Source organism: Sturnira hondurensis, unplaced genomic scaffold (assembly GCF_014824575.4).
Source record: "Sturnira hondurensis isolate 20B ecotype Veracruz unplaced genomic scaffold, ASM1482457v3 Scaffold0020374, whole genome shotgun sequence".
NCBI lineage: Eukaryota > Metazoa > Chordata > Mammalia > Chiroptera > Phyllostomidae > Sturnira > Sturnira hondurensis.
This window is the reverse complement of record NW_028093005.1, coordinates 951647-975207: the sequence shown is the minus strand read 5'-3', so window position 1 is coordinate 975207 and position 23561 is coordinate 951647. Positions and strand designations below refer to the sequence as shown.

The 23561-nt window shown below is 54.1% G+C and overlaps 1 protein-coding gene, 1 long non-coding RNA gene and 1 pseudogene across 2 annotated transcripts in view; 2 read left to right on the top strand and 1 right to left on the bottom strand.

The window, feature by feature from the left end:
- Positions 1-5984: 5984 nt before the first annotated feature.
- Positions 5985-23561, bottom strand: part of SPNS3 (SPNS lysolipid transporter 3, sphingosine-1-phosphate (putative)) — a 40037-nt gene continuing 22460 nt past the window's right edge. Inside the window, exons 9-12 of the mRNA XM_037029592.1 lie at positions 13620-13685; positions 7577-7675; positions 7271-7442; positions 5985-6370 (exon numbers count right to left, since the gene is read on the bottom strand). Coding sequence (XP_036885487.1) covers positions 6297-6370; positions 7271-7442; positions 7577-7675; positions 13620-13685 — 411 coding nt within the window. The 3' untranslated portion in view covers positions 5985-6296. The remainder of the gene's footprint in view (positions 6371-7270; positions 7443-7576; positions 7676-13619; positions 13686-23561) is intronic.
- LOC118975585 (uncharacterized) lies at positions 7667-8520 on the top strand. The gene is made up of 2 exons (XR_005064098.1): positions 7667-7710; positions 8438-8520. It is a non-coding gene; the product is annotated as an uncharacterized LOC118975585 (long non-coding RNA).
- LOC118975606 (uncharacterized) lies at positions 8343-8444 on the top strand (annotated as a pseudogene).

The following is a 23561-nucleotide window of genomic DNA, read 5'->3' as shown; positions in this document are numbered from 1 at the left end:
TCTGCACATCCAAAATGGAACTCCTCATCTTTCCCCTAAATCTCTCCCACCCCAGAATCATTTATCCCTTGACAAACAACACCATCATCCACATTGTCACCAGGCAGGGAACTATTCGGGGCTCCTCCTTCTCCCTCAACTCCCATGTCTGGGTCCTGTCCATTGTTTCTTTCATATCTCCCAATGTCTCCATTGCTTACTGACTTAGTACAAACCTCTCAGTCTCACCCTTTTAAAGCTCAACACCACATGCCCCAACATACCCCTCCAGTCTTTTCTCCATATTTCTTGCCAGCAATTTTTTAAATCACACATATGACCCCATCACTACCTTGTACAAAACCTTTCCATGGCTCCTTACTGCCTACAGGATTAAAAGTATCTAAGTTCCTTAACATGATCTCCAAGACCCTTCATAACTCTTTATGAGCCATGCCAATCTCCAGCTTCAGGTACTACTACCCATCTCTCAAAATTACATTCCACCACAGTGAAAATTGAGCTCCCTAAACTCACTCACAGTTATTATACTTCCTGGAGCCTAGAGGAGTGGCAGGAATTGGGGACACTTATGTGTATGAGGCCTGTTTGGAAAAAGTCCAGCCATTGTTAATACAATGAGGACAGTTTGCACAACATCAATGTAACCTGGCAGCCAAGGAGAGTGGACTGGACTGCACATGTGTGAATGATGACAACCTCACTGAACTGGTCAGTGGGGGCGGTAGTTGCCATTGAGTGAGGATGTGCACTGTGTGGCCATCGCATTCAAAATGACCAAACAAATAGATCAATGAATCTGCATCAAATTTTGCATGAAGCTTGAACATTCCTCCACAGAAACTATTCAGATGATTCAGAAGGCATGTTTTTAGGCAACTGGTGATTGGCAGCTTCATCACAACAACATTCCACTCATGCATCACGTCTTGTGCAGAGTTTTTTTGAGAAACATCAAATCACCCAGCTGACTCAGCCCCCCTACAGCCCAGATTGGGTGCCTTGCAGCTTCTAGCTTTTCCCCAAACTAAAGTCACCTTTGAAAGGAAGGAGATTTTAGACCCTCAATGAGATTCAGACAAATACCACAGGGCAGCTGATGGCATTTGGGAGAACTGTGTGAGGTCCCAAGGTGCCTACTTTGAAGGGACTGAGGCGTCATTGTCCTATGTACCATGTTTCTTGTATCCTGTATATTCTTTAATAGATGTCTCTATTTTTCATGTTACATGGCTGAATACCTTCTGTACAGACCTCGTATTTCCTGCTCTCCCCTTAACACCAAAGCCCTTGTCCTACGAATGCAATGATGGTTCAGTACCACGGAGAGCGTCACATGGGCCACGCCCTCACCCCAGGCTCTTCAGTCATGCTCTGCCTACGCTTTCTACCTAGTTCCCTCCTCCCACCTATCCTATAGAAACCCAGCAACTCATGACTTCCTCCAGGAAGCCCTCTCTGAGTCACCTGAACAAATGTCATTTCGTCCTCTGGTCTACCTGTGTATCCCTTCGTCACACCAAACACGTTGTGCTGTGTTTGTGCGGGAGTCCCCCCTCCACCCTCACACACACCCAACCCCACAATAGACTGTGAGCCTGGAGGGCCCATGCCCTGTCTGATTCATCTCGCAAATCAGTACAGAGGAGGTGTTCAGAGAATGTTTGTTGGTTGAATGAGTAAATGACATTTAGTAGGTGCTCAGGAAGTATGTGTTGATTTGTATCATGTGTATGTGTTGCTCTGAGTGACTCAGAAACCAGCCAGATTCCTCTCCCAGCCCCTCTGGAAAAGGCATTTTCTCCCTAATTGACTCCACCCTCCATTAGCTTCCACATGCCATTTGCGTCCACCCTTTGATTGCCTTCTCCACAGGTCACCACCCCACAGGCACCTCCCCTCTGCTCCTGGCGTTGCCAAGCTGGAATCTGTTGGAGACCCTGCATCTCCCAGCCCAGGCCTGCCTCACAAATTTTGTTCAGAATGCTTCATCTCTGCCTCGCTCTCCTGCTCAGAACAGATGGCTCTGAGTCCCCATGAACACAGACATTTCTGTTTTGTCATTTGGACATTTTTAACACTTTCTAAACTATAGAAGCTTCAGCCTCCTTTGATCATGGCCTCACACCATCAGAAATAAGGAACCCCTTGAAGGACATTGAGTGCAGCCTCTTCCCTTTCCCACGGAGAAAATGCGTCTGCCAGAGGACCAGTGGCCTGCCCAGGAGCATTGTGATGAACACCATCATTGCTTTGTTTTTGTTTTGTTTTCTGTTTTTCTGGTCTTTCCCCTCTTTCACTGCTGTCTTGTTCTGATGCCCAGGGTCCATACCCTTTCCTAATAGCACCCTGGTTTCCTGGCCTTAATGGAGTTATAAGTCAAGGCATGGGACAGGATCCAATGAGACCCTCTCGCCCAGTGTTTGAAGTCGTGAGTAGGGTGGCAAAAGAAATAGGGAAAATTTGTCTGGGGCTTGGGGAAGGCCCCCCAGTAAGAGGGCCCAAGGAACCCTGGCTCCTGAATCTCCAGTTTTCCCATGGCTTCTAGGAACTCCTGATACGTTTCCAACAAATTTCTTTCTCACTTAAGATAGTCAGTTTCTGTGGCACACAACCCTACAACTCTAACAGATAAGGCCACACAGAAGGAGCAGCTGCAGTCACATACCTCTCACTGCCTCCTGACAGCCCTTTCATTAGAGTCAGCATTAAATCAAACAACCTCACAGGCCCACCCAGGCTTGGAGGAAAGATAGACACTTCAGGGAGTAAAACAGACAGCCTGATGTCTGGTGCTGCAGGGGAAAAAGTCAGGGTTGGGGGATCACCTCGATGCATGTGTTCAACCTTCCAAGCCTGAGGTCAGGGTGGTGGGAGAGCATTTATCAGTACCCCACAGACACACCCTCACATGCTCGTGCACCAATGCAGAAGTGAGCATGCACAGGCACACGCACACTGATAGGCACATGGGCATGCCAGCGTGACGCCTGGAACCTGGAATGCAGCATGTTTCTGGAAAGAGCAATTAGTACATTATGTGAGCAGGCCAGGCTTGAGGACCGAAACCTGCTGAGCAGCATGTTCTCTCATGACATTCCCAACAAACAAGTCCAGAGTATCAGGGACTGGGATTACAAAGCAAGGGCCCTTGGAGCCAGACAGGTGTGTTCTAGTGGCCACCCCTGCTCTAGGCTGAGTGGCTGAGCTCTCACAGACCTACACCTGTGACCTCAGCCCCCTGGGGGCTGATCTGGTACTGCTCTCTCCCTCCAGAGTCCACCAGCCCCGAAGCTCCCACCTTGCCTCAAAGCACTTTAGACATCACATCCTATACACTCCTGGCTGAGCGTTTTGTCTAGCTCAGTCCTAGCAAGCACCACCTGCCCTGTCCAGCCACCCAAACACCGGAATGTACTGGAGTCGGGAGAAACTATCCCAGATTACAGGATTCAAGCCCCAGCTCCTCAGCTGGCATCTGAGCCCCTCTGGTCCCAGCCAGTCTCCCCTGCCTCCTTTCCATCCCATAAAACATTCACACACTCTCCTCTCCGTTTGCCCCATACCCTTCCGTGATTCACCACAGATCTGCTCCATTCCCCTGTTCCATGGCCTGGGCTGTTCCTTCTGCTAGGAATTCCCTTCCCCATACCTTCTCTTGATATTTGCCAGCTCTGAGGCCACCCCACCCCCATCCACCAAGACTTCTGAGGGGTGTAATCCCTTCCCCTGCCCAAAGATGTGCCTAGACCTAGCAGAGTGTCTGTGTTACCTTGGGTGGTGAGGTCCCAGGGCAGGGCTGGAGTTAGCTTCCCTACGTGACGCCAAGATGGGCGTCTGCGGATACCAGCACATGTTCTGGAACAGGCACAAGTGAGGTTTCTGATCTTTCTCCCTAGCCGCTGGGCTCTGGACTGGGGGAGGTGTGGGCGGCTGGCGTTGGGACTCTTGGGGAGCCCTCACCCTTTTCTGAGAGCCGAGCCTCAAGGGGCGGCAGGGAGGAAGGTTCAGAACTCTCTGCTGGGTTTCTGGGGGCCTAGACCCAGCCCATGAGAATCACACAAGGCCTGGGCTGGGAAAGCCACACTCAACACACCTCTCAAATATAGCTGGGGACTCTGCAGCTCAGAGAGGCCAGAAAAGGCCCCAGTTCACACAGCCAGTAAATGCCAAAGGGACCATGGCATCATGGCCCAGAGACCGGCCACCTCCTTCTCAGGAGAAACAAAGTGTGATATTGTGATTTATAATAAGTATGTTTCTGCACAGAGCTCCTAAAGCCCTTGGAATTTCCTCAGTGATAAGAACTCTAAAGGTGTCTTGTTTGTTAATGAGGTGACTTTTGGACCCTTCCTAAAGATGGGGGCTGGTTGCCAGGGGAACCAATCACGTGATTAGAGGGTTAGAACTTTGAGCCCCACTAGTCCCCCAGCCTCTGAGGGGGGTAAAGGTGTGGAGGTTGAGATCAATTGCCAATGGCCAATAATTTAACCAATCATGCCTATGTAATGAAGCCTCCCTAAAAACCCAACGGTCTGAACTTGGGCGCTCAGGCTGATGCACACACGGTGACTGGAAAGAGCAGCCCCTGGAGTCCACACGGCGGCTCCCCGCCCTTCCCGCACCTTGCCCCATGCACCTTCTGCCTGGCTGTGCCCAGTTGTACGAGAGCATCCTGAGTTCTGTGAGCCACTTTAGTGTGTTAATTGAACCCAAGGAAGGGCTCATGGGAACCTCTGACTCATAACCAGTTGGTCAAAGCACAGGTGCCAACCTGGACTTGGGGTTGGTGTCTGAATTTGGGAGGCGGTAGGCTTGTCGGACTGAACCCCTAACCTGTAGGATCTGACGCTATCTCTGGGTAGACTGTCACGATTGAGTTGAATTGCAGGACACCCTGCTGGGGTCAGAGAATTGTTTGGCAGTGTAGGAACCTCCCCCCCCACACACACACATTGTGATTGGGCACAGAACCCTTCCTGAATATCCTCACCAATCCTTTTTCTTATAACATGGCAGCTCCCCCCCTTTTCACGAGCTCCAAGTGTCAAATCGTGGGCTGAGGGCCCGGCCAACCTGGCTGGCGATGGCCTCTCCTGAAGGAGGGCTGGTTCTGGGAACAGGCGTGGGCTGAGCTGGAGAGTCTGGCTCCTGGAGCTTGCCCCGCCCATCAGTAGGCCCAGGGAGGACACAGAAGCGGTCAGAGATGGAGCAAGCAAGGGTCAGGAGGTGAGCATGGGGCTGGGTCACTGCTCTGCCCACGGCTGCTGGGAGGCAGGCACAGCCTGGCACACAGTGAGGGGGCCACCGACAAGGAAACAAGTGATCGCCTGGCCAGGCACCAGGGGAGGGGGAGAGGAACTCGTGCCCACAGGCAGAAAGAACATGTCGCCCCACTGCTGCCGCCTGGAAGCTGTCGATCTCCTGCAGGGCCTGCTGTGCCCAGCTGCTCTGAACCCAGTGGCAAGTGTGAGTCCCGCAGAGCCAGCCCTCCCCGTGGGCTGTGCTAGGGCCAGAGCATGGGCTGTGGGGGGGGTGGGGGGCCAGGGCGCAGGGCGAGGCACAGCCAGGAGCACTCAGGCACAGCCGTGTGAGAGCTGCAGTTCCGGGCAGCAGGCTCTGGGCAGGCTTGGGCACTCCTACACGTGGTTCCCTGCAACTTGAAGCCACACTCCCACCCCAGAGCCCTAGTAGACATCTATCTCCAAGACTACAGATTGGGCCCCCACTTTTTGTTCAAAGGATGAATTCCTTAGGAGGGGTGTCCAGTGCCCGCCTGACCCTATAGAGTGGGGAAGCTGAGTCACAGTGGGAGGTCCAGGGAGGGGACACCTAGAGACCCATCTGAACAGCTCCTTCAGTTTCCCCACTTCAGGGACAGCCCTGCTTCCTTGGCCAGGACTGCCCACCTCTTCCTCTCCTGCTCCCACTCCAGCAGAGTATTAGCGAGACTGTAAATAACAAAATTGTCCAAAGGCCTGAAATCCACGAACTTTGTACCAGCTTTACTTTAATCAGGGCCCACTGGCAGACAGACTGAGGACCTTAGGCTGGAGCAGCCTCGTGCTGGGTGAAGGCACAGGCCCAGGCCTCCCATGGAGGGTGCTGATCGCTCAATTCCCAGCCCTACCACAGGCACTGCCAGCTCCCTAGCTGGGAGCGGAGATGTGGCAGGTGCAGCTCGGCCGGAGCCACTGAGCCACAGCCAAAGGCGAGCAGAGGCACTGACACCATGGAGGCCAGCAGGAGGGTTGCAGGCAGGGCGGATGGGACCTCCTTGCTGCAGGGCAGGGCCCTCAGAAGTCCTCAGTGGAGGCCCCTGTGCCGGGAAGCAGGTGTTGGCTCTCCATGTCCTCACTGTCCAGGGTCCCTGCAGGAGGAAAGCAGCTTGGCCAGTCCCAGAGGGGGCAAAAGGGGCTTGGGACCAGCCCTGGGCACAGTCGGTCAGGAAATCCTCTGGTTTCCATTTTCAAAATAAATTCCAGATCCAACCCCTTCTTCAATGCCACCGCCATGGCCCCACCCCGTGGCTCCCCCTGATCCTGCAGAGCTTCCGCCTGGACGCCAAGCCACAGCAGTGTTTCCAACAGGGCAGCCAGAGCGGTGCTTCTGCAGGGTAAACCAGCTGCCTTAAGGCTCATTTGCAAGAAATCCCACAGGGCTCCCATCTCAGAGCTAAGGCCACAGTTCCAGCCAGGGCCCCTCAAAGCCCCCGGTGCCCTGGCCCCATGACTGCCCACCCTGTCTTTTTCCCCTCACTGCCACTCCAGCCCTGCTAGCCCCCTTGCCAGCCCCCAAACACAGCCTCACCTTGGGGCCTCTTCAGGAGCTACTGCCCCCGCAGAGAGCTGCGCGGCTCCCTCCTTCCCCTCCTCCAAATCTTTGCTACAATCTCACCTGTGCACTGAGGACCTCCCTAAGCATCCTTTCAAAAACAACAAATGCCCCTATCTGTTTCTCTCAACCCACTTTCCTGCTTTATGTCTCTCCATAGCACCCATCACCTGAAACATACTCTATCTTTTGCTTTTGTTTGTTTGTTTCATGAATGCCATTGCCTTCCACAATGTCAACTCCATGGGAGCCTGGATGTGGCATTCTTTCCCCAGCATCTGCAACCTTGCCTGGCACATGGTAAGGGCATAAGAACTATTTTTGAATGAATGAATGAACAGATGAATAAATGGGCCAGGGGCTCAGGGGTGGCCAGTGCTCCTTGTCTCTATGGGGTTCAGCCCGGACCTGGCATGGGTATGAGGGGTGGGGGTACCTGTGCCAGGCTTCTGGGCCTCGGCCTGGTCTCTCTCCAGGTGCAGTGCCGTCAGCAGGAAGCAGCCGCCTCCCAGGGCAATGACAAAGGCACAACACAGGAAGCTCTTCTGAAGGCTGATGAAGCGCTGCAGGTAGGAGTCAGGGTACCTGGCCCGCAGAGTGCTGGAGATCTGCAGGGGAAGGAGGCTGGGACTGCCAGGCCCGCCAACCTGTGGGCCTTACTGTGTACAGTTCCTCCCCAAGCCCCGCCCCACCTCACATACACTCTAGCATGACTGCAGCCAAGCCACCCACCCGGCCTTACAAGTCCGATAAGGTAGGGGCTGCCGGCGTCGCCCAGGATGTGGCCAACTGTGATCTGAAGCGCCTCTGCTGTCCCCCGGCATCTGGGCACCACCACTGACTGCAAAACACAGGAGCACCAGGGGAGCTCCCCAGGTGAGGGCAGCAAGAGGATACCCCCACCTCCTGCTCCCCACTTGCCAAGAACCTGCCCGGAGGTGGGACAGGCAGGCCAAGAGCATCAGATAAGAGGGAGTCCATGATCCCAGTGCCTGAAGCCCCATCACCAGAATATAAGGCCCCACCTGGAGGATGGGAAGACTCCCCATCCTCCAGGATGGGGGTGCCAATGGCCCTGATTAGGCCACCCCTCTTGAGGGTTTGCTCTTAAACTCACCAGGAACAGGGCATGGCTGTGACAACAGAGATGGGGCTGAGGCCTCGTAGATCACAGACCCAGGAGGCAGTAGTGCAGGCTGGTGGGGTGAAGAGTGGGTACGCACCCAGGAGCCTGCATGTGTGGGCACGTGGGCAGGAGAGTTTGGACAGCTCAGTCCTTCTCTAGGGAAGTTCAAGCCCCACTTGGCAGAGACCAAAGGCAGCCTCGCTGGAAAGGCTCACGTAATTCCACAGAGGAGTATAGGGAGGATAAAAACACGAATTCTAGAGTCAGAATGTCTGGGTTCCAATCCCAGATCCCCCACTCACTGGCTGTGTGACTTTGGGCAAGTTGCTTCACCTTTCTGTGCCTCAGTCTCCTCAGCCCCAAATGAGGATAACAGTGGTACCTACAGAGAAGGTTATGTTCAGGTTTGCTAAAGTAATTGTGGTGATAGAAATGTATTGGCCTCAGAAGCTACTGAGGTGGTCCATTCTATCCTAGGACATGTTAAAAAAAGAAGAAGAAGAAGAAGGTTATGTTCATTGTCATTCTGGTGCCTGGAGGCTTCTGGAGACATCGGATGGGAAAACATCCCATGATGCTCATGGGCTCTGGAGCATGCTGTGCCTTCTGTCTGGCCAGCCTCCCCTCTCTGGTCCCGCTGGAGCATCCTTATTTGTCCTTCAGGACGGACCTTTGGGCCACCTCCTCTGAGAAGCCTTCTCAGAGCTCAGGGACCTTCCCTGAGTTCCCACAGCCCTTGTGTGTACACGGCCCCCACAGCTGGGACAGGTCCTTCCTTGTCCACCTCCTCTCACCCCTACACTTGTCTGGGCAGCAAAGCTGATTCCTCTTGGGGTCCCTGGGGCTCAGCAAAGCACCAGGCACAGAGGAGGCCAGCTGAGAGTTGGACAACTAAATAGAGCGAGAAGAACCCTCTGGGAGACTGGTCCCAGGAAACACCTTGTCAGAACCCAGAGACCCAGGACAGGGGTGAGTGGGGGTGCAGGTGTGGAGGAAGGGGGTTCAAGCAGAAGCCACACTCCCCATGGTCCCGACAGAGCAGCCACAGGAGAGCTTCCCTGAGATAAGGTGTCCCTAATCTGAGCCCGTCAGAGAGTAATAACAATGAAAATAGTTCCCAACATTATTTTATATTCTATGTGTTTATATTTTATATAATTGATATGCATTTTATATTATATATATCTATGTATCTATATATATAGATAGATAGATAGATATCTGTTCAGCCAAGCCATGAGGGAGAAATGGTTATTACCACATTTCATTGATGAGGAAACCCTCCACAGGGAAGGCGAGTAACTTGCTCAGGGCCACCCAGCCGGGAAGCAGCAGGCTGAGCTCTACCCCAGGCCTTCTCCCTCCAGGGCCTGGCCTTGTGACCACTCTGCTGTGTGAGCAAGGAGGACTCTTCCCAGCAATGTTCATGTGTTTGTTCTAGAACATTTGGGGAATGGAGAGAAGGATAAAAAGGACAAGTTCCTTCCAAGCCCTGCAGACAGGTAACTGGAGAGAGACTGGGGAGGGCATTTTCCAGCCGGGGACAGGGAGAGCAAAGATGTGCCAGAGGCCGGGGACAGGGGGGCACAGGGGGTCTGGGGAGAGGGGCCTCGTGGGTGGGCAAGACAGAGTGACAGGGGTCACTCTGGTGGGTGACCAGCCAGCTCGGGGTCACAGGTGCTGAGCCACTCTTTCCAGGTGCTGAGAAAGCTGGGCCCACCCACCACCACCACCTGCCAGCAGGCCTGAGAAGGAAATGACCACAGCGATGCACCTTCCCCAAGTGCTTCCTCCTCACCCCATAATTATGCGATTACTCACTAGGAGTTCAGGGGAAAGGGCAGGAACTCCTAGAGGCGAGGCCCTGAGTGACCAAAAAGGTCCATTCAGGGGCCAGGGCTGCTTGGACCCTCAGAGTGAGGCCCAGCAAGCTGGGCAAGCTGGCCCCATCCTCCCCTCCCAGGAATCCCAGACAGCTGGGCCCAGACCAGGCCACCGCTGGGAGTGGTGAGAGAGGTAGGTCTCCCCCAGCCTATTCAGGGTCCCCACTGTCTCTGTACACCCAAGGGGCCAAGGCTGGACCTGCCAGCAGCTGGAGAGCCCAGCTAGTAATTTTGAAATTAAGAGGCCTTTGGGTTCCCAAAAACCCAGGCTTGCTCTATTCTGAGACAAATACACCGCTGCTCTTTTTATTCTCCCTTCTTAAAAGAGCTGTTCCCTTTATAGCCTGGGGTCTGACCAGAGCCAACCAGGGGCCTACAGAATTCGCAGTGGCAACCACCTGGTGCGGACTCCCCAGCGGCCTGCCTCCTGAGCCCCCCACTCAGGCCCTACTTCCCCCAGACATCCTGGGGGTGTGAGTGGACAGCTACCTGGGGGGCAGGAGGCAGAGCAGGAAAGCACTGAGATGGGGTTAGCAGAACAGGAAGGTGTTAACCCTCCAGGGGTGAGGGGCAAATCTGCCGAGGAGGAGAGATGAGCCTGATGGGGTTCCAGAGCCTCAGAAGGCAAACGTGGGAGGAGGGGGAAACTCCCCTCTGCTCTGCTCCCCACTGCTGGAGTGGAGTGACTGGACTCTGGGCCACCCCAAGTGTGGCCCAGATAGGCAGAAGGGTTAGGAGGGAGCTGGACACTCCATCAGTAGGTTTAGGGAGGCAGGGAGCTCAGCCTGAGAGCCCAGTTGACCTAGGGGGAGCTTGCCTGGGTGGGTCTGAGGTGGGACTTGGCTGTGATGGAGCCAAATTTTCATCAACAGAGCCTCCAGGAGACAGGGGTTCCCCAGGGCTCGGGGAGGGAGCTCCCTGTCTGAGCAGGTGTGTGACCCAGGAGAGGGACCGCATGAGCCAGAAGGGTTCACGGACTGAGGGGCTGGCTGCACCAGACCGGTAGTCTCCGACTGGAGGCACATCAGTATTAGGATCACACGGAAGTTTCATTAGAAAGACCGATCCCTGGGCCCCGGCACAGGCTCACTGAGTTAGATTCTGAGGATAAAGAGCCTGGAACCTGAGTTTGCGACAAGCTCCCCAAACCTGAATCAATAAACTTTGAGAACCACCGAACCGGAGTGAATCTGGCTTCTCTTATTTGTGGATGTGCAGATCAAAGAGAGCAGTGTTTCTGAGGCAGGACTGAGCCACGGCCGGTGGAGCCCTCGGGAACATTCATGATGCAGGGAGCAGGTATTAGCTAACCTGGCCTTACAGCTTCCTCACTCCCTGGGTTTCCCCCAATGAGACCACCTGTGCCTGAGGAGCAAGATGGGACCCTACCACACTTCCTGCCAGGCCCATGTCCTCACACACTTCCTGTCCCCGCCCTGCTCCAGGCTGCTTCCCTCCAGCATCCCCCCAACCCCACCCACTACTGGCCCTCTCCCCCCCCTCCACCCCTCCCCTCCCAGGATGCTGCTCCTGCCTCAGCTCTGGAAAAGCAACACCCTCTTCCCAGAATCCACAGCCAACTCCAGCTCCTGCCCTCTCTCCATGGGCACAGCTTCTTGCCTACACTCCAGGTCTCCTTCACCTCCCACTCCTTCCTCACCCTGCTCCCCACTGGCATCTGCCCCCTCACTCCACAGACTGGGTCCCCACAACCTGCCAGGGAACTGAGCCTCACCTGCACTTGCCCCAAGGCCACTCTCTTTGTGTGTCCCCTCTCTCTGCCAGGGAACTGAGCTCCAAGGACTGCAAGGTCCAGTTCCCACCAACAAAGGGTCCAACGGCACTCTTTTGCTAAGGGGCTTTAGGAAGGCAGGAAAGAGCATGAAGCCTTCCTGGGGTGATGGGTCCTGCTAAGCTTTGGGAGCTGGAGGCCTCTGATCCAGGGAAGAAGCCTGGGGAGCCCCAGGTGGTCTGGATCATGGCCAGCTACTCCACCGCACCCCCCCCCAGGGCAGCTCCAGCCAGCTCCCCAGCAGAGCTGGATGGGTCAAAGTGTGGCTGAACAGCCTCTTGGCCCTCCTACTCCCCACCCCCCGCTCCGTGCTGCCCCACTGCCACTACCCCCAACACACACAGTGCTCTACAAAGGACCTGGCTTGGTCAGGTTAATCATTCTTGCAAACACAGACACTGGGGGAAACAAGCGCAGTCTTCACATATTTGTGGTGCTGTCACGTGGAAAAGGGAACAGTGCAGTGGGGGCAGGCGGAGGAAGCTGTGCAGGGTGGGGGCAGGTTTCAGCTCGACCTCAACTGCCCGAGAGAACAGCTTTGTTGGAGCCGAGGGTAACTCCTATGCCTAAAAGTGGGCACATCTACAAAGAAAACGTTTGCCAGCACTTTCCTGCTTTCCCACTCACCCAGGGCTTTCCTGCAGGCTCTCCTGCTTACTCTGCCAGGCGGTGTAATTATTCCCTTTTCAGAGACCAGGAAACTGAGGCCCAAGGCCATTCAGCAGGTCTGTAGCTGAATCTGGGCATGAACCCAAGTCTCCTGCCTGGAGAGAGGAGGACAGAAGCCCTGCCAGCCCTGTACCCGATACACCCACCCAGCAGTCGCAGGCAGGGCAGGCCGGTCTACGTGGCCATGCTGGGCCATGGGGAGGAGACAGAACTTCTACGGGGGAGGTGAGTGTCCCTTCAACAGTGGTATCCAAGCAGGCCTTGTTGGCTAACTGAACGACTGCATTTCCCCACGGCCCTTTCAAACTCAGATTCTAGGACAGCAGGGTATCTCTGAGAGATAGAAAATGAGGAAGTGGGAACCTCTGCGCTGCTTTCAGAACCCCAGCCAGCACTCTCTGCGCCAGCCGCTGGGCCACAGCTTCACACATGTCACCTCATTGCACCCTCACAATAACCCATAAGGCATTTCCATCCCCGTTTGCCACACAGGGAAACTGAGGCTCAGCAATGTCAAGTGACTTGCTGAGGTGACAAAAGCAGGCTGAAACTCAGGTCCGTTTCCTGAATCCAAGTTCACGCCCTGCCACACCATCCCCAGGCCAGCCCTCAGCCAATGGTCAAGCTGCTCCAATTCCCTTGGCTCGCACTGCTGCCAGGCTGCCAGAGGCAGGAGGAGGGCTCTCAGGGTGCTCTGGGGTCTGGGACTCCGTGTTATCTGCAAAGGCACAGCCTTTCTGTATTCAAAGTCCTTCCTTCGTGTCTCCTAGAAGGAGGAAGGGAGGCTGGACTCTGGACCTAGCAGGGTCATGTGGTCAGGAGAGCAACAGGCCTCATTACAGCCCAGGACGCAGGAGTTACTATGGCCTGGGTCCACCTGGGCTCAGTGGCTTTAACCCTAAAATCAGGCATCCCTGCCTATAAGCCCAGAGTGGAAGCCAAGGGGCCTGCTCGCTGAGAAGGAGTGTAGTCAAGAAAGAGGGTGGGAAGGAGGGAGCCCTGGAATCAAAAAGCTGCAGTTCTGGCTCAGTGCCTTTGCATGCTGTGTATCCTTTGTCCAGGCACCTGCCCTTTCTGAGCATCCATTTGCTCATCTGCAAAATGAGGGTGAAAGTCAGAGGAGATATTTAGGAGTGTCAGGGAGGCCCTTGGCCCAAGGCAACTATTCAATGACCTTGATCCCTGACCCCAGGGCCTCCCTCCCAACTTCTAGGCCACCAAATAGCAGAACTCCAGCCTCCAGCTAGACAGACTCCAGCATCCCCTGCTCAAAAGGCCCCAGGATCAGCACCCCCACTCCAACCCCCCCACCTACCAGCAGGATATCAGCAACCACCGCCCAGTTGCAGGACAGAAGCAGCTCCCCAAGGGCCAGGAACACCTGTTGAGAGAGGGCAGTGGGGGTGAGGCTCCCTGGACCTCAGCCTCTGACCCCTCCGAGCAATGTCTATCCACACGGTGGATGGGGATGCTGGGGCTGCACAGAGGAAGGCCCCCGTAAGACGTACTGGGGGCCGAGGTCTGGAACGGAGCTTCTAGTCCTGGCAATTCAGGGTAGGCAAACACTTTCCCGGAGCAGCCTGGCAGCCACAACCCAGAGGACAGTGCTGGCCCTGGGCCTGGGAACAGCACTGTCCCTGGTGGAGAGACCCCAGGTTCAGGGCTTGAGGTCACTCACAGGGCCCCAGTAGGAGGCAGCCAGGACATCCAGGCCACTTTTAAAGGTAGGGAAACAGGCTCGGAGAAGAGAAAAGCTCATCATTCCTGTGCTCCCCTAAGGCCTGTGCCTATTATGTGGCCCCCTCCCCACCCCGATGTCTGTCGGTAACTGGAGGCCACTTGGGGCCTGTCTCTTCCAGCTCCCCAAACCCTCCTCCTCATGCCAGAGGATTAGGACAATCCTCATTCCACTCACTCAAGAAGAATTTAATGAAGCAGCAAGGAGGAGGAAAAAAATGTCTTAGTCATTCCTGGAATCACAGGCTGTGCCCCGGGCAGCCCAGGCTCTAGCTCCCTAAGGCCCATGCGCACACAGGGCAGAGGAACCGAGGGACACCACCTGCACACCCATTCTGTGCCAGGCATTTCCAATCTGGTCACCCGTCCAACCTCTTAGCCACCTCATGAGGTAGATGCCATTACACCCATTTCACAGATGAGGAGACTCAAGCCCAAGGTCATACACCAAGCCCCTTTCTGGTAAGCCCCTCACCCTGGTGGCTGGCCCTGAGCAAGGTGAGTGACAGTAGGCTGGTGCGGGGGGGCAGGGAGAGTCTCCTTAGATGCCTCAGCAGCCACAGTGGCCAGGGATGCAGGCAGGAGGGAAGCCAGAGGAAAGCCGAGGATGGGGAGGGCCTCCCAGTGGAGGTGGTACTAAGGAAAGCCCTGAAGGATGGGCAGGATCAGGATGGGCTGAGAAGAGCCCCAGGGCAATGGTGGCAGAGGACCCATGAGAACAGAGGGGGAAAGGCTGAAATGCAGCCACTGTGCTGGAGGGGGTGGGGGGGGTGGGCAGGAACGTGGCCTGTGTGGGGGAGGGAGGGCAGAGCCCACCGAGGAGGGAGAGCTGCTGTGTGTGTTCTCTCAGCCTAACCGGTCCCTGGCCCTCTGTGCTCGAATTCGGGGAAACTTTGAGGGCTGGGCGGTTTTCTCTCTGGGCCTAGGACAGGGGCCGGGCACCCACAGGGGTGGGAATCAGACCTGCGGGCAGGTGGGTCTCAGGTGGGGCCCAGGCAGGCCCCAGACCCACATTCCAAGCCTCCTGAGGCCATGAAATGCTTGGATTGGGCTCGCACCCACCCTCCCCTCACACTCCAGGCACTTCCACCTGGACTGCCAGGCCCTCCCCTCTTTACACCTCCAGCTGGTTACTGCCTTCCCCCCAAACCATGGGGCACCAGCCACGGGGACCAGGGACCCACTGAGCCCTCCGCTGGTGCTGCAGCTCCCCGGTCTGTCCCTGCTCCCTCCCACCCCCAGCACACACTGAAATACACCTTTTCCTTCCTCTGGCTGGGGCAGGGTGGATCCTGACCCCAAAATAGAGCTGATCAAAGGGAGACTGCAGCCACAATGGGGCCATTCAGGCAAAACAAGCCGCCTGAGGATGCCAGGTTTCCTCAAACACACCTGGAAACCGGCCCCACGCCACCAAATCCTCGCCACCACACAGCAGTTGTGAGGGGCCGAAGGCCTGACTCGGGAGAGGCCGCCTCCCAATCCCATAATTACAGTTTCCGGAGATGGCTGCTCAGGGAGGGGCTCTCCAACAAAGGGGTGTGACCCCCAGGGCTAGACAGACCTGCCCCCCAACCCCGTAATACTGGGCTGCCCTGGGGAGGTCACCACTCTCTGGGCCTTGGTCTCCCCAACCACATGCCATGACAATCGGGGTGGCGATGCTCTGCCAGGCGCCTCCAGCACCCACAGCCTGTGCTTCCGAAGCCAGGATCCTCACCCAGCACTAGGCACTCCTGGGGTTCCCCAGGGGCTGCATGCAAATTGGGTCTTAAGTTCAGTGGCTTCCATGACCAATTCAGACTGGAGTCCCTCAATTACAAATGAAACAAACTAACCGAAGGGGCTGTGCTGGAAATAAAGTCACCGGGAAGAATCTAGCTCCCTGTTTAAAGCTATGCCTGCATGGTTGCTTCAGCCCCACTGTGCCAGGCCCCTCCTGGACACCCTCTCCTGGATGGCCACCGTCACCTCTCACTGTCCCCCCACATCTCTGTCCTTGCTGTGGCTGAGCCAGCCAGGATGCAGGCCCCAAGCATAGACCTCCTGCCAGCAAGCTGCCAAAGCTCGTACTCAGGGACAGCCTGTAGTAGCATCGCTGGGGCCAAACGCAGGGCGGGGAAGGCAGGCAGCTCCTGTGTGCCTGGCTCCCCCCACAGCTCTCCAGTCACCGACTCCTGTCCATTCTGCATCCTGAATGTCCCTCCAGCCAGCCCGCTCCTCCCCTCCATTGCTGTTGGCCTGGTCCGGGCCTCCCCTTCTCTCTCCTTCTTACCAGTTTCCCAGGCCCCACAGCACCCCGCCCCAGCCCTGGAGGGGACTTCCGAAAGGGAAATCTGATTCTGCCCTCGTCCCCTTAGCGCCTGTGCACGCTCCCCTGCACCCTGGCTCCGTCCCCCTGGGCCACAGGGCCTGGGAACGCTGCCTGGAGCCTGAGAACCGTGTTGCCCCTCACCCTCTGGCCTTTTCCACTTCGGACTCCAGAGGATTTCCCCATCAAGCTGGGGCAGCGAAGATGACTACCCCGGCCTCAGTCACCCCTGACCAGAGAGGGAGCACACACACACACAATCTGCTCACACTGTGACGCAGGCACTCGTCCTCACTCACGTGCACACAAGCTTCAACACGCATGCACAGTCACACATGTGCACACACACAGGGACACTCACAACCTGGGACACGCACAACACAAATACACACACATGCAGAAAACATGGTTGACATTCGAAATGTTAAAACTTGGGTGGCAAAAGCACCAACCAATGAGACAGTGCCTGTAAACACTGGCACAGGCTTGCTGGGGTGAAGTTGGTGAAAAACAGCCTAGTGTGTGCATGTGCACGCTTGCTGTCTCATAATATGGGCAGCACGCCCATCATGTGTGTGCACACATGTACATGTGCACAAATATGCTTGTGCCCTCACACTCACACACACAGACACTCATACCTTCACACACACACATGTACACACCTCTCCTCGGGCACACCAGCAGGCACAGGTAGGCATGGGAAGGAGCAGGAGGGAAGATGAAGCCCCTGCCTGAAGAAGGCCCAGTCTCTGTGGGGTGCAGTGGGCAGTGTCTTCCCCTCAGTCCATCTAAGTCTTCCAGTTGGGCACTAACTGATCTCTCACCTGCAAAGAATGGACTCCAGGTCCCGGCAGTAAGGGAGAAGGCTAACATCCCCCATGTGCCCGTGGAGACTGGGGCAGAGCTGAGCCCCAACCCTCTGCTTTCATGGACCAACTCCTCTCCCTGCGTGGCTATGCCAGTCAAGACAAAGGCCCCAGGCACAGACTGGCCGCCGGCAGGCTGCCGGGATGACTGGCACACTTCGTCTTTGGGCCTGCCAACCTGTAATTGCGAGGACCGGCTTCAGGGCACAAGGGCACCACCTGTTCCCCAGGGGCCAGCAGCAGCCCAGGAGCCTGGCAGGCAGGCAGGTGGGGAGTGAGGCAGCGAGCGAGAAGAGCTCCAGCGTCCTCCTGGAGAATTCAGCAGAGACTGTGGGCTCCCCAGGTGGGCTCCACTGCCCATCCAAGAAGAGACACCTGACAGATCTTGTCAGGGAAGTGGGGCCTTCAGAGGAAGGGCAGGTGGATCTCTCAGTCCCTACGAGGCAGCCCCTGGCAACTCTGGTTACTCCAGCCCAAGATGCAAGAGAAAAGGGGCTTATTCAAGAAGCCCCCCAAGAGCTGTGTTGTAGGAGAGGCCCCCAGAGCTGGGTCACCTGCACAACCCAACAGCCTGTGCCCCCCACCCAGAGGCCAGAGAGCAGAATCCCTAGCCGACCCCAGCCGACAGCCGGGGTGGGCACACCTCCTGACCAATCCCTGCCAGCCACCTCGCAAGTCTCCCCCAAGGGCGCCAGGCTGGTCAGACACTGGGCCTCCATCCCTGGTCCTTGCTCAGGAGCCTTCAAGGCTCAGAAGGACAGTGTCCCCCTGGACGTAAAGGCCTCGGGATAGCTGAGCTGGCTCTGTGCTATGTGATGGTGGCCCTGTCCCTCCTCGGGCAAGCAGGAGACTCAGAGTTATGATCTAGTTTGGGCTGGAAGAGGCCTTAAAGATCACCTGGCACAGAGCCTGTGTTGAGATAAAGGAATGCAATTGCAACATAGACTTCCCTTCCCCCCTGAAGTAAAAAAAAAAAAAAGTAAATCAGAAAAAAAGTTGTTTTTCACCAAAGAAAAGAACAAAACCTAATGAGATAAACATTAAATACTGGCAGGCAAGGAGGATAAAAACCCAGACAATTCAGGACTAAAGTAGAGCATATGGCCCTTCTCAGCTCCACCCCCCCCAAAAAAACTACCGTCCAAAAGCCCCATACTGGAGGGGAAAAAAATGAAGAGTCCGTAGCCCCCATTCCTGACTGAGTACCGTAGGAAAAGCTGCTGCGGAAAATGAGTGCAAGTGGGGAAAGTGAACAATGGCTCCAGTTACTGACGCCACTCCCAGCCCCCATCCCAGGAGATGTACCCAGTAATTAGGTACAACCTGGCACAGCATTTACCTAAATCCCAGAAGAGAGCAGAGCCCAGGTGTTGGAACAAAGACTCCTCACTGCCTCACCTGAGCCCTGCAATTCCCTCAGGCGACAGGAAACCTACTACTCAGCTCTCAAACTACAGCTCCTTTGGAGAAGAGAATGGTCACAAAGAAGGCTGGAAGAGAGTCAAGAACAGAGTCACCTACACTCCATCAAAGCAGATTTGGTATCTGGGCAGAGTTGTCTAAGCCCAAGCCAGGGGAAAGCACTCAGCAGAGAAAGAGAAAGAGAGAGAGATGAAGGAAGGAAAGGGAAAGAAAAGAGAAAAAGGAAAGGAAAGGAAAGGAAGGGAAGGGAAGGGAAGGGAAGGGAAGGGAAGGGAAAGGAAGGGAAGGGAAAGGAAAGGAAAGGAAGGGAAGGGAAAGGAAAGGAAGGGAAGGGAAAGGAAAGGAAAGGAAGGGAAGGGAAAGGAAAGGAAAGGAAAGGAAAGGAAAGGAAAGGAAAGGAAAGGAGGAAAGGAAGGGTTGGGAAAAGAAGGGAGAAAGGGGAAGAAATGGAAGGGAAGGGAAGAGAAAGAGAGAGGAAGGAGGAGGAGGAGGAGGAGGAGAAGAAGAAGAAGAAGAAGAAGAAGAAGAAGAAGAAGAAGAAGAAGAAGAAGAAGAAGAAGAAGCTGCTAACCTAGAAGATAGATGATAGGAGAAGAAGCAGAAGAAAATTCCCTATAATTGCTTCAAACTACATTGAATGTTAATTCAAACAAGTAAGAGCTCAAAGATAAAATGAACTCACATAGGATGAAATATAAAGGGATATAAAAAACCTAAGGAAATAAGTGTGTGTGGGGGGGGACAAAACAGCAAACAACATTACAGAACAAATAAATTCTAAACAGCCAGAAACAGAATAGGTATTAACGAAAGTAGACTTAACTAATACAGAGAAAAGACTTAGTATAACCTCACTGACTGGTGATTTTTAAAAACACACAGAGAAGAAGTGAGTGATATGGAAGACAGATTAAGAGGATCAGGCTGGGACTAGTGTGCGGCCAGCAAGGCACCTGAGGCAGCACATGGAAGGAGCTGCTTACTCTCGGGGTGCACCAGTGCAGAGTCGGTACCAGAGAGTGAGCCCCCTTAAATGTGTGCCCTCAGTGCCCTGCTTGCCTCACCCTAGTCCCAGCCTTGAAGATGATCCAACCCAAGTGAAAAAATAAAAACCAAACAAACAAGCATAAATATTCAAGGAGATGAAATGGGGAAGGAGGACACTCAGTACTGAGTCAGCAGGTAAGAACATTCCTAGGAAGAGATTTTGCCGTGATGCAGAATACTTAGCACGGAGACATAGCCTAGCAATGGTCAGTGCCTTCCAACAGAGCTCCAGAGACCCCTGCCTCTGGCCTTCTGAGCCTTGCCTCAACTGCAGCTGTAAGAGACCATGAAACTGAGGACCCAGCAGGGCTCTGCCTGGCTTCCTGACCCACAGACACTGAGAAGTAATAAGTGTATGTTGTCTTAAACAGCTAAGTTTTAGGAGGATTTGTCACATAGCAAGAGATAACTTACACACTAGCTAAGCTATTGAATTTAAAAAATGAATAATACGATCTTTAGGTATCCAGATGGAAAAAGTGATTCAACATTAAAGATTTTTTTAAAATCAAGCTAACTTTATTCTCCATGGCAGCATCTGATGCCAAAAGACAACAGAGCAAATGTTTGCAAAGTAATGAGGGAAAGAAAATGGGAGCCAGGAATATTATACCCAGTTAGATGTTGTTCAAGTAAAGCATCGAAGAGCAGACAACATCAGACATGAATGAACCGAAAGAATGCAACCTCTCTAGCCTTCCTGGGGCACATGGGGTGGGGGTAGGGAGTAGATAAAGCTGCTTGACCGCAGAAGTCTACCCAGTCAGGAGCTAAAGCAAAATAAAGAACTCACGAATGGAGCATCTCCCTAAACAGACGGATGATCTGGGACTACTGTCAAACGACTACAAGAATTGTGCTCAGAGGGAAGACTGTGAGTGTTATACATGTAGAAAAAGTAAAACTAATAATATAACTAACAAAACTCTGGAGGCTGGGGAGAGAAGGGGGGGTGGCATGAGAAGGCTGGTATTCTCTCTCACAGCTGGGATTCATCAGTAAGTGCCAAGTTATCAAATTAATATGAAGCTATATAATTCCTTAAGCTAAATTTAAGATTTCACTTAAATTTCTCGGGTAAATCTATAGAAACTAATTAAACATATTATATGATTCCATTTATGTGAAATGCCAGGAACAGGCAAGTGTATAAGGACAGAAATCAGATGACTGGTTGCCTGAGGCTGGGAGAGGGGCTGATGGGGCAGAGACTGATGGTGGATGGGAAGTTTCTCCGGGGGGTGATCTGTTCCCAGACCGCTGTGCCGACGACCGCACAACTCTACAAACCCCTCTGAATTGTACACTTTACACGGGTAAATTGTACAGTATGTGAATTACAGATCCACAAATCCGTTTTCAAAATTACACTGCCATACGACCCAGTTTAATGAAAATATTTATAAACACACAAATCTATGTGACAATCTAGAATGACAATCACCTGATTATATAAAAGTGGATGCAAATAGGCCAAGATATTAAGAGACATTAATTCTGAAAGATGAGAAAATGGATCACTGTTCCCTCCTGTGTGCCTTTTTGCCTTTGCTTTTGTTTTAAAACTTCCCCCAAATGGAAATGGAAAGGGCATTTGGTGCGGGGTGGTAGGTTAAACCGGTGGTCCCAGTCTCGATGCCGCCCAGCCCACCCCCCACAGGTGCCCAGGGCTCAGTCCTCCGTCCTCTCCCCCCCCTCCCCGTGCTCACTCCCTCCTGATCTCCTCCAACCCCACAGCTTTAAATAACCAGCCCAGACCTGTCTCCTGAACTCCAGACTCATCTAGATCTAACTGCCTCTTAACATTTCCAGTTGGCTGTCCTAAGGCATCTTAAATTTAACATGTCTAAAATTGAATTGCTCATTTTGCCCCTCTAAAAAAACACCAACAAAACCAGCACCTCCCTCAGCCTTCTCCTTCTCAGTAGATGCCGACTCCAGGCTTCCTTCCGACTGCGCACACTCCCCCCTCTGACTCGCACGCCACACCCAACATGGCAGGAAATCCTGTTGATTCTACCTCCAAAATATCCCTATAATCTGACCACTTCTCCATAACTGCCCTGGGCCCAGCCGCAGTTAGGAAGGCCTCCTAATTGTTTTCCCTGCTTCTGTCTTTGTCTTTTGCTCCATCACCAACACACAGGAGCCAGAGACCGAGTTGAACCACGTGGTAGGTGTTACAAAACGGCCCCCACTGGATCATGCTTCTTGGCAGTCACGCTCTCGTATAGGGCCCTTCCATGGTCAAACTGGACTGGCCTTGCACCTGGCTTGGACCATTGGATAGAATGGAAGTGATGCTGTGCTGTTCCTGTCCTAGGCCTTAAGAAACTCTGCAGCTTCCACATCTGCTTTCTTGGAACGCCGTACTGACATTGTCATGTAAGGAAGTGGGCTAGCTCTGGCCAGTGTGGCTCAGTGGTTTGGGCATCGTCCCACAAACCAAAAGGTCACTGGTTCAATTCCCAGTCAGGGCACAGGGCTGGGTTGTAGGTTTGGTCCCGGTCGGGGTGTATATAGAAGGCAACTGATTGATATCAGTGTTTCCCTCTCTTTCTCCCTCCCTTCTCCTCTCTCTAAAATCAAAATAAAATTAAATTTAAAAATAAGAAAGAAAGTGGTCTAACCTAGTGAAGGCCAGGTTAGACAGCTGCAGACAGCCAGACCTGAATGAGGCCTGCTCGGGGTCCAGCTCCACCTGGCCTCCAGGTGGAGGACGCCACGTGAGTGAGCACAGACACAGAGACTGGCCAGGCGACCCACCGAATCTCAGGAAATAATGAGCCATTGTTTCAAGCCACTAAGTTTTGGGGCAATTTGTTACACAATAAATACCTGATACACCCATATGTCAGATAATTTCACGTCTGTGCTAGACATCCTCTAATCGTTTCCCATTTCACTTAAACTGGAAGCCAAGGTCATTATACGCACAGTGCCCGATACAATCTGCATCCCCACCGCCATTACTGCTGACCCCCTGGGCCCTGCTCCCCACTGGCTCGCTCCATTCCAACCACATTTCCTCAAACACGTTGGCCATGCTTTGCCCTCAGCGGCCTTCACACCTGCTGTCCTTCACACCTGTACATGGAGTGCTCCTCCCCACTCTGCCCCCACAGCCACATGGCTCCCCCCTCACTTGCTTCAGGTTGCTACAGAAGTGTCACCATCTCAGTGAGGCCTTGCTGGCCACCCTGCATGGCCCCTGTCCTTCTTCAAGTCCCTTCCCTGCTCCTTTATAGTCTACAGCACTCACCTCCATCTAACACTGGTTGTCTTGCATGTTTATTTCATTACACACATATTTTTGCCTTTTTCCTTCACTGGTGTACCCCCAGAGCTGCAACGGAGCCTGGCACACAAGAGGCGTGTGGGAAATACTTGGTAGGTAAGAGAACACTGCTGCTCCCCCGGCCACCTCTCCATGGCCTTGCCTCTGCCTCTTGAGGCCTCTGCTCCCACAGCCCGGGAGACCCAGCAGGGGTTTGAGGTGAAGACTGAACCCCAAGGTTTCTTACCCGTGAGACTGAAAGAGCAGAGGCAAGGAATTAGAGACCTGCCCAGGCAGGGGATGGCCCCCATTTGTGGGGGCTTCATGGCCATGTTCCCCGGGCACTCCCCACCACCATGCTGGGTGTCAGCAGGACCCAGACCGCAGAGGAGGAGGTGCCCTTGGGGCACTGTGGCAGGTTGTATTTACCCAGAGCACCCACTGTGATACTTCCACATGCTCTTTAGATCACTGTTAGTCCCCACCAAAAGGCTGAATCTATTTTCTCTCCCCTCAGATCTGAGTGAGAGGTTGTGACTCGAGCAAAGAGCAGAATGCCTTGAAAGTGATGCTGTGTAACTTTCAAGGGTAGGT